Raw genomic sequence first — 10,085 nt, 5'->3', positions numbered from 1 at the left:
ATGGAGTTTCACCATGTTGCCCAGGCTGGTCTCGAACTCCTTAACTCAAGCCTCCCAAAATACTGGGATTATGGGCATCAGACATCGTGCCTAGCTTATCCTAATTTTTTAAAACAAGGATTCAATCAGTGTTCGTGTGTTTGAGGCTGGTTATAAGTGCCATTGACTGAGTAGGAACCATTCATCACGGGAAGACTCGGAGGTCACCATGGCGCTGCCACTCTCCAGGTGGTGAGCCAAGTGCGGGGGCCTTGGGGCTTACACTGAGGAGTTGGCTCTGCCACGGTGGTGAATCTGGAGCCAGGCGGTGTAGAAAATTGTGCCAGATACTCAGCGAAGGTTGCTCTTGCTGTTGTTTAACAGACCTCCCCCAGGCACCATGTCCTTCCCAGTCTCAGCCGAGGTTCAGGTTCTGGGCATACCCTGGGATAAGGCAGCGCCCTCTGGAGTCTGTCTAGCCTGCCCACCTGCCTCTCTGTGTCTGTTCTTCCTCCCTCTGTCTCTCCCTCCCTCCTTTGCCCTTAAGAACTTAATCGGACCCACTGAAGAGCCTTCTGGGGGAGCAGCTGGCACCAGGGACAGAAATGGCACCAGGGACAGAAATAGCACCAGCAGAAATCTTGTCTCTGCCAAAGCTTCCATTCCTGGCCAGAGTTGCGGGGAGTGAGGGGATGGGGAGGAGGTGACTCAGAACACCTTCCTCCCCTGTGAGACCCTACACCTTGGCCAAAGAGGCTCAGAGCCCACAAAATTCAGGACTCAGGTGGGATCACCCCACTCAGCCCCTGCCATCTGGAGTTGGGGGAGGCGGGTAACAAAGCACCTTTTCTAGCGGCCAGCTCAGGTCGGGAGACTTAAGCCCAGCGAAGCAAGACCCCATACAGGCTGCACCCCAGACTATACTCGGGCTTGCTTCTGGCCTTACTCTGCCTCGAGGTGAGGCGTCTGGGGGTCCAGTAGCCATGCCACCCTGTGGACACTTCCCTTCGAGATCAGGCTTAGAGACCTAAATCAGAATTCCCTGCCAGACAGTCGCCCACCTACTTCCACACAGAAGGGGCCACTGAGCCGGGCAGATGGCACTGCCAGTGAGAAACCCTAAGTCAGAGGGTGGCAAAGAGGTGGCTGGTTGCAGGGGTGTGGCTGGGTCTTGGAGGTGAAAGCTGAGGTGTCCCCACATGTATTTGCAAGGCCCCTTACCATGTGGGATGAAAAGGAGGTGGGAAGAGAGGGAGGCTGGCTGAGGGCCGGGAGCTTTCCCAACCCACCTCCATGTGCCAGAAAAGAACTCTGAGGAGTCCAAGAATGCTGTCTGAATCTCACCCTCCACGTTGTTAGGAAGGTATAGTTGACAAGGAAGGAAACAGAACATGCTTTATTTAATAGTTTGTTAGCTTATGTGGCCATGGCATGGATATTCTGAGGTCTATTTGCCCTGGAGGCAAAAGTTATCTTCAGTGTCTCCCATTTCTTCTCTCACATTTCTCCCGGCCACAGGAGAACCCTCTTTTGCCAAGCCACTCTCTTGCAATCTTCTTTCTGCTCAAATGTAAACTCAGATTAAGAAGAAAAAAAGCTCCCTAAGGAGCTTTGAAAAATGCCTTCTTGTTCAGGGTCAGGTCAGGTCAGGTCTGTGGGGCTTGTTCCTTGATCCAGCTGTTATAGCTTCTCCATCATTTATTCGTTCCTTTGTTCTGGCACTCATTCATTCATTCATTTGCTATTTATTACGTGCCTACTGACTATGTGTCCAGCACCAGGAATGGAAAGGGGAATAAGGCACAGGCCCTGCCCACATACCACACCCTCAGGAGAGATAGGCAGTCATGTTCCGTAAAGTGCTCCTGAGCTCTGAAAAACACCTGTGCAGAGTGCATTCAGGGGACAAGGCAGAGAGTGGCCCCATCTACCTGGGAGGTGGGAAGGTCAAGAAAACCTTCTGAGGGTGCTGACCCTAGACTTGGTCTCCACTAGAATGGGCAGGCATTTCAGGCAGAGGGAGGAATATGACAAAGGCATGGAGCTGTGCAATAGCCTAGCACATTCAGTAGTCCTTGCAGGAATGAGTGACCCCGCCTGCTTGTAGTACTCTTCAGCAGCTACACCATTCACTCTTTTGGTGCTAAGCATCAACCTAACCCATATACTTTGAAAAACACAAACCCTCCAGGGAAAGTGACACATTCAGTTACAGTTGCAGTCCTTGTGCCTGAACTGATGGAATCCTTTAGCCTTAGGCGAGGCTCCTGATGCTCATGGCCCTCTGGCCATAACACCTCCACTCCTGCACTCCCAGTCCCCAGTACCCCCAGTACATACAGTACTGCCTAACCTCTTTATTCTGGGCACATACAGCAGGTAAGAGCTAAGAAGTAAACATCCTAGCTGCTACTGACTCCAGGAGTAGGGTCTAATGGTTCGTCCTTTCATCCCACCCTCCCAGGAAGGGGTCAGCTGTGTAATCTGAAGCCTCCATTGGTGATAGGCTTAGGTTGAGTGGAGAATGAAAGTTTTCAGATTTCTGGGTTTTTTTTTTTTGTTTTTGCTTTTTTTGAGTTGGAGTCTCGCTCTGTCACCCAGGCTGGAATGCAGTGGCGCCATCTCGGCTCACCAAAACCTCCGCCTCCCCAGTTCAAGTGATTCTCCTGCTTCAGCCTCCTGAGTAGCTGGGACTACAGGCGTGTGCCACCATGCCCAGATAATTTTTGTATTTTTAGTAGAGACGGGGTTTCACCATGTTGGCCAGGATGGTCTTGAACTCCTGGCTTCAAGTGATCCACTCTCCTCCGCCTCCCAAAGTGCTGGGATTACAGGCATCAGCCATCATGCCTGGCCTGTTTTCAGATTTCTTAATTCTGTTGGTTGCTAAAGAAGTTGGTCATTCAAATCTCCATCTTAAGTAGGGATTTAGGTGTGGCCTTCCAGAAGGCTGCTGCTACCCCATCATAATATTCTCCTTTGTGTCTGATTATTTACCTTAACAATTCATTTCTCTGGATTAAGCACTGGGGTGCAGGGTGGTTGGAGGGTGGCTATCGGGAGAACCCGCTCCCGATGTTTAACGTGGGTTCTTTTCTATTTCCTAAGTGTCTTGGCTGGGTTGAGAAATAAAGGGAAAGAGCACAAGAGAGAGAAATTTAAAGCTGGGTGTCCGGGGGAGACATCACATATCAGCAGGATCCGTGATGTTTCCCGAGCCACAAAACCAGCAAATTCTTATCAGAGATTTTCAAAAGGGGAGGGAGTGCACGAATAGGGTGTGGGTCACAGAGATCACATACTTCACAAGGTAATAAAATATCACAAAGCAAATGGAGGCAGGGCGAGATCACAGGACCACCGGATGAGGTGAAATTAAAATGGCTAATGAAGTTTCGGGCACGCATTGTCATTGATAACATCTTATCAGGAAACAGGGTTTGAGAGCAGACAACTTGTCTGACCAAAACTCATTAAGCGGGAATTTTCCTCCACCTGGTAAGCCTGGGAGCGCTACAGGAGACCGGGGCTTATTTCATCCCCTGGGCTTCAACCATAAAAGATGGGATGCCTTAAAAAGGGCCGTCTATAGGCCTACCTTCAGGGCGCATTCTCTTTCTCAGGGATGTTCCTTGCTGAGAAAAAGAATTCGGCGATATTTCTCCTGTTTGCTTATGAAAGAGGAGAAATACAGCTCTGTTCCATCCAGCTCACCGGCGGCCAGTTCAAAGTTACCTCTCTTGTTCCCTGAACATCGCTGTTATCCTGTTCTTTTTTTAAGATGCCCAGATTTCATATTGTTCAAACACACATGCTCTACAAACAATTTGTGCAGTTGGTAAAATCACAGGGTCCTGAGGTGACATTCATCCTCCTCAGCTTAAGATGACAGGACTGGCTGGGCGCGGTAGCTCAAGCCTGTAATCCCAGCACTTTGGGAGGCTGAGATGGGTGGATCACGAGGTCAGGAGATTGAGACCATCCTGGCTAACATGGTGAAACCCCGTCTCTACTGAAAAATACAAGAAACTAGCCGGGCGAGGTGGCGGGTGTCTGTAGTCCCAGCTACTCGGGAGGCTGAGGCAGGAGAAGGGCGTGAACCTGGTAGGTGGAGCTTGCAGTGAGCTGAGATCCGGCCACTGCACTCCAGCCTGGGCAACAGAGCCAGACTCCATCTCAAAAAAAAAAAAAAAGACTAAAGTAAAGACAGGCATAGGAAACACAAGGGTATTGATTGGGGAAGTGATAAGTGTCCATGAAATCTTCACAAATTATGTTCAGAGATTACCATAAAGACGGGTGTAAGAAATTATAAAAGTATTAATTTGGGGAACTAATAAATGTCCATGAAATCTTCACAATTTATGTTCAGAGACTGCAGTAAAGATAGGCATAAGAAATTATAAAAGTATTAATTTGGGGAACTAATAAATGTCCATGAAATCTTCACAATTTATGTTCTTCTGCCGCAGCTTCAGCCGGTCCCTCCATTTGGGGTCCCTGACTTCCCACAGCAGGTGGCCTAAAAATGCAAGTGTCCTAGGGAGGTGACATCTCCCCCATCACCATGACGTTGAGACTGAGTTCATCTGACCTCTTTTCTCTGCATATGGAGGGTCTAAGCAGAAATGGGATCATTGGTGCATGGAAGGGGGAACTGCTTGGAGGGAGAAAGGTGCAGAAAGGGGAAGTGGGTTACCTTGAAGACCCCCTTCAGGCTTTAGCTCGGGAATGTCATTTCCCTTCACTGTGGTCAGAATCACAGACTACATCTGACAGGTCATGGAGTAGCTCATTCACCCATTCATTCATTCATTCATTCATCTACTCGGTCTGTCCTTCACCAAACTTGTATTGAGCAGGCCCGTATGGGGGCTCCATGATGAGTTAGGCTCACTGCTGTCATACCTCCAGCTGTCTCACCTTGTTCTATGGCCGGATCCTGCCTCCACCTGGGACCCCTTCTCCATCAGCCCACGTGTCTGAAGCTCACACTCACTTCTCAGCCCACTCTGGCCCCTTTCACCGTCTAGGGTCACTGCTTCCCCTCCCACATCAGTGCTGACTCTGTGCTTCACCAGCAGAGTTCCCTCTCTCCATTGATATTGCAGCATTTACTCAACAAATATTGCCTCTCCTGGAGAGCAGGATCCTGGCATCCTTTCGTGTTTATGTCCCTCCACAGATGTGTACACAGTGCTTGATTAATGCTGAATGAATGAATGAATGGTGGATAAGCTGTTTTTTTTCAGGTTAATGTTAATCCCATACAGTTCTTTTTTTTTTTTTGAGACAGAGTTTTGCTCTTATTGCCCAGGCTGAAGGGCAATGGCGTGGTCTCAGCTCACTGCAACCTCCGCCTCCTGGGTTCAGGCAATTCTCCTGCCTCAGCCTCCTGAGTAGCTGGGATTACAGGCATGTGCCACCATGCCTGGCTAATTTTGTATTTTTAATAGAGACAGGGTTTCTCCATGTTGGTCAGGCTTGTCTTGAACTCCTGACCTCAGGTGATCTGCCCGCCTTGACCTCCCAAAGTGTTGGGATTACAGGCGTGAGCCACCATGGCTGGCCAACTCCATAGAATTCTAAGTGTCTTTCATCAGTAGGCTGGAGGCATTTAAAAACTGAGGGTGTTTTCCCGGTACACTGACATAGGATGTATCTGTTCTGAGTGTGTGTGTGTATGTGAGTGAGTGTGTGTGTGTGTTCCCCTTAAATCATAGGGAAAGCTTGTGCTCAGCCATAGTCCATATGTTTCCTGCTTTGTTGGGAGTTAGTGGGGATTCAGGAGGCCCTTTCTCTGGGCACAATCCTGGAGATGCTTTAAGGATCATAACCACAAGAGTCTCTTACTTTTATGTGATGCCTACAGCGTACAAGAGTCTCTTACTTTTATGTGATGCCTACAGTGTACAAAGTTTATTCGCAGCTACTTCTCACAACAGCCCTGTGTTTTTTGTTTTTGTTTTTGTTTTTTTGAGATGGAGTCTCGCTCTGTCGCCCAGGCTGGAGTGCAGTGGCACGATCTCGGCTCACTGCAAGCTCCGCCTCCTGGGTTCACGCCATTCTCCTGCCTCAGCCTCCAGAGTAGCTGGGACTCCAGGCGCCTGCCACCACGCCCGGCTAATTTTTTGTATTTTTAGTAGAGATGGGGTTCACCGTGTTAGCCAGGATGGTTTTGATCTCCTGACCTCGTGATCCACCGGCCTCAGCCTCCCAAAGGGCTGGGATTATAGGCATGAGCCACTGCGCCCGGCACAACAGCCCTATCTTGTCTTACAGAATTAGAAATGATTGCTCAGGGAAATTAAGCCACCTACTTGAGGCCACTCAGCTAGGGCGGAGCAGGTCTTCTCCCGTGGGTCCCAGCTCTCCTCTCTCCCCCTTGGGTTCCCAGGTTCCCCACCCTACCTAACAGAGGGGCCCAGGAAAGATGCACACCTGTCCTGTCTCAGCAGGGCCAGGGGCTATGTCTCTCATCTCATGGCTTCGGTGGAATGAGGCCCCATCCCGACTGTCCTCCAGGAGCCCTGCTGAGATGGTGCTGGAGACACTTATGATGGAGCTGACAGGGCAGATGCGAGAGGCTGAGAAGCAGCAGTGGGAGCGCAGCACTACGGTCAGGAAGGTCTGCACCGGTGTGGACTACAGCTGGTTGGCCAGCACACCCCGGCCCACCTATGACCTCAGCCCCAGTGAGCGGCTGCAGCTGGAGGATGTCTGCGTTAAGATCCACCCATCCTATTGTGGGCCTGCCATCCTCAGGTGAGCACTGGGATGGGGAACCCTGCTGGGCTGCAGGCTCTAGGAAAGGTGGCTGCAGTGGCAGGGGCCTGAAGCCACCAGGACTAGAGCCAGGGAGCCTGGATGACCTAGTTATCTGTTAGAAGGAGCAAGAGGGGAAAAGGAATCTGAAAGAGACCATGAAATGCTGGGCTAGGGTTGGGGGTCCAGCAGGAGGCAGGAGGCAGCTCCTGGAGGCATGTGAGTTTTGATTCAAGAGAACACAATACCCTTGAGTTTTCTCTTCTCCCTGCCCAGATTGTTATTGTCCTGGATTTTAACTTACCTGCTTTCTTTTCTTTCATCAGTTTACCTTCAGTATTACCTGCTTGGAGAAGTTTTCCCAGACATTTCTCCAAAATCAGATTCTTAATTATCCTAGCTTATGTTAGCTTTCATGCTAGTCTGCCCACAGATGAGTGTGTGTGTGTGAGTGTGTATGAGAGTGTGTAGAGTGTGTGTGTGTGAGTGTGTGTGTGTGAGTGTGTGTGAGTGTGTGTAGAGTGTGTGTGTGTGTATAGGAAGGGTTCAGACAGAATTCTGGGGCACTGCACATTTAGAGCTTGGGTGCAACAATGTTCCTTGAATTTAAATGTAATCCTACGGAAGCTGTGACCACATGGTCCTGTCTCAGAAGGATCGGTGCTGTTCTCAAAGAAGCATCGAGTAATTTCAAAATAATTCAAGTTCTTTATCTACATTTCTCTTTGTAAAGGAATATAAATCCACAATAAAACATCTTAAAATTCCTGTTAGTCTCCCCAAATCTTCCCTCACCCATCCCTTTAACCAACATATGCATTTATTGTACACCTTTTTCTTTGAAATTCTCTTTAAAAGCTCCTCTCCTTCAGCCCCATTCACCTTCTTCAGCCCCGTCCACACTCCTTGGTTTCTGTAGAGCTTTTACCACCCCTCCCCTTTTTTCCTCCAGGTAGAGAACCTTGCCCTCCCCCAGCTTTCTGAATCTGGACTGCAGAAGCCTCCCAAAGTGTATCTATTCCAGAAGCACCTGGGGACAGGGGTGGGTCATGGGGTGGAACTGCTGAAAAGGGCACCTGGACTGGCAAATGAAACCTCAAAAGTGAGGGGGAAGACTGAGTGCACGCAGGTCATGATTGTCCTGTCTCATTTCCGGTCTCATGTCACTGCTGAGAAGTCCTGACTCTCAATCTGGTGGAGGAAACCTGGTATTAAATAGACTTGCTAACATTAACTTGTGAGCTCTAAGCAAAGATAGCCTAGGCAGAGTAAACAGCTTGGGAAACCACACAGGGCCTTGGGAGAACCTGGGACATGTCGGGGCCACAAGTGATTCTTCCCAGCTGATGTGCAGTCTTCCAGGGAAGTATCAGGGGACCCCTGTGCATGGCAAACAGCGCACCTGGAAGGAATATCACAGTGACATAATCAGATATAGGTTTCAGAAAGATCATGCTGACCAGGGGGTGGAGAAGAGACAGGAGAGGCTTAGCCAAAAGGCCTCCCATCAGTAAGGCTGCCACTGCAAAGGGCTCCCCTTAATGCTGTATCATCAACAACCTTAGGTAAGTGTCAGGATCTTTACATACCTTAGTTCATTATAGCTCACAAAAAGGCAGCTGTCATCTCAGATTACAGACGAGGAGGCTGAGGCCAACGGAGGCCAGAAGTGGCAGAGCTGAGATTTGAACTCAGGATTAGTTGAATCAGTAGCAACGTGGGGTGGTTTCTGATTCGCTTCAGGAGCAGGGTAGAGTGGACTAACTGGCCACGAGGATGCACGGGCAGCCCCTCGGGGTTAGACGCCCCGGGGTGCCAGGCCCCCTGTTGTGGATGAATGGCCCCAGCGCCCTCCCCTCCCGCCCAGGTTCCGGCAGCTGCTGGCGGAGCAGGAGCCCGAGGTGCAGGAGGTGTCCCAGATTTTCCGCTCGGTGCTGCAGGAGGTCCTGGAGAGGATGAAGCAGGAGGAGGAGGCCCACAAGCTGACGCGCCAGTGGAGCCTGCGGCCCCGCGGCAGCCTGGCCACCTTCAAGACCCGCGCGCGCATCGCCCCCTTCGCCAGCGACATCAGGACCATCTCCGAGGACGTGGAGCGGGACGTGCCGCCGCCACTGCGGTCCTGGAGCATGCCCGAATTCCGGGCGCCCAAAGCCAACTGACCGCGGCCGCTCCCCTGCCCAGGAGCGGAGCCGTCTGCAGGGGGAATGATAGGCCGGTGACCTGAGCGCCGGGCCCTGGAACCTCCTCACCTAACCCTGAAGAGGAGACCCAGGAGGCGGCCGCATCCCAAGACGCCGCTGTAAAATGAAGCTCCATCTTCCTCCTCTGGCCACAAAGCCTAGTTAGATCGTAGAGCGGCACCGCCCTCGCCCTCTCCTGCGCGAGTCTGCGGGAGCAGCCCCTTCCCTAACTGGCAGATTCAAGGTTTTGAAAGACAGACCATTGCCCCCTCCTCATCTCCTACTTCTGTCTAAAAGGGGATAGTTGCCCTGCCTTTTTGCAAGACCTAGATTCTCACCCCAATTTCAGGAATGTCCCATTCACTCCCCTACCCCCATCCCCAATGCTAAGGGACCTGTTGGATGGTATCCATTCTTGCTAGTGACTGGCTGAGCTCACCACTGCAGACGGGTCACAGCCTTATGGGCAGGCACAGCTGGAAGGGACCAGAGAGACAATTAGATCCACTCTTTTCAGCTAGTAAATGTGGAACTTCAGGCTCAGAGAGGGACACTTGTTTTGCCTTTAACTGCAGCCAGCTGCTCATGAACAGTGAGATTGTTCCTGCAAAAATAGTGTCTGTTCCTGAGTTTGGAATCCTAGGCTATGAAAGGACAGATCCAAAGGCTACATCTCTACCTACCTGTGGCCTGATCCATCTCTTACCTTGGCACTGGGATGAGAATCTAAGCTGCTCTCCAAGAAGTGTAGCTAGGGGTGGAGGTAGGTTACTCATTACCCCACGCCACAATGTCATCACATGGTCTGTGGCCAGTTCCGAACAGCTTCTTCCAGAGGTTAAGCTCCAAGGTCTTCAGATGCTCCTCTAAAGAGCCCAGGCTTCTCAATTCCAGGGTGTCCCTTTCTGCAGCTGGTCACACCTGCTCTGTGGCTTTCTCCAGAAAGTGATGCCCAAACCCCTGACTGACCTTGAGGCAGCTGAGTGAAATGTTCTAGAAGAGCTTCCTGCCGACTTAATTGTCCTTCCATTTTCTAACATGGTTAGGCCTTGATGATGGGTGTGTGGATTACCCAATGTGTGGATCACCCATGGAAAATCTGGAAGGCCAGGAGGCCTTCCCACACACTCTGGGGTTGAAATGGGGTGTGAGGGGGATGGG

General features: G+C 50.8%; 1 protein-coding gene across 1 annotated transcript in view; it reads left to right on the top strand.

The window, feature by feature from the left end:
• Positions 1 to 9,491, top strand: part of RD3 (retinal degeneration 3) — a 21,173-nt gene extending 11,682 nt beyond the window's left edge. Inside the window, exons 2-3 of the mRNA XM_011938423.1 lie at positions 6,435 to 6,744; positions 8,612 to 9,491. Of these exons, the coding sequence (XP_011793813.1) occupies positions 6,449 to 6,744; positions 8,612 to 8,903 (588 nt within the window). The 5' untranslated portion in view covers positions 6,435 to 6,448 and the 3' untranslated portion in view covers positions 8,904 to 9,491. The remainder of the gene's footprint in view (positions 1 to 6,434; positions 6,745 to 8,611) is intronic.
• Positions 9,492 to 10,085: the final 594 nt, after the last annotated feature.

The sequence above is a fragment of the Colobus angolensis genome, unplaced genomic scaffold, assembly GCF_000951035.1.
Source record: "Colobus angolensis palliatus isolate OR3802 unplaced genomic scaffold, Cang.pa_1.0 Scaffold100, whole genome shotgun sequence".
In the NCBI taxonomy this organism is placed as follows: Eukaryota; Metazoa; Chordata; class Mammalia; order Primates; family Cercopithecidae; genus Colobus; species Colobus angolensis.
This window is presented reverse-complemented; position numbering and strand designations above follow the sequence as displayed.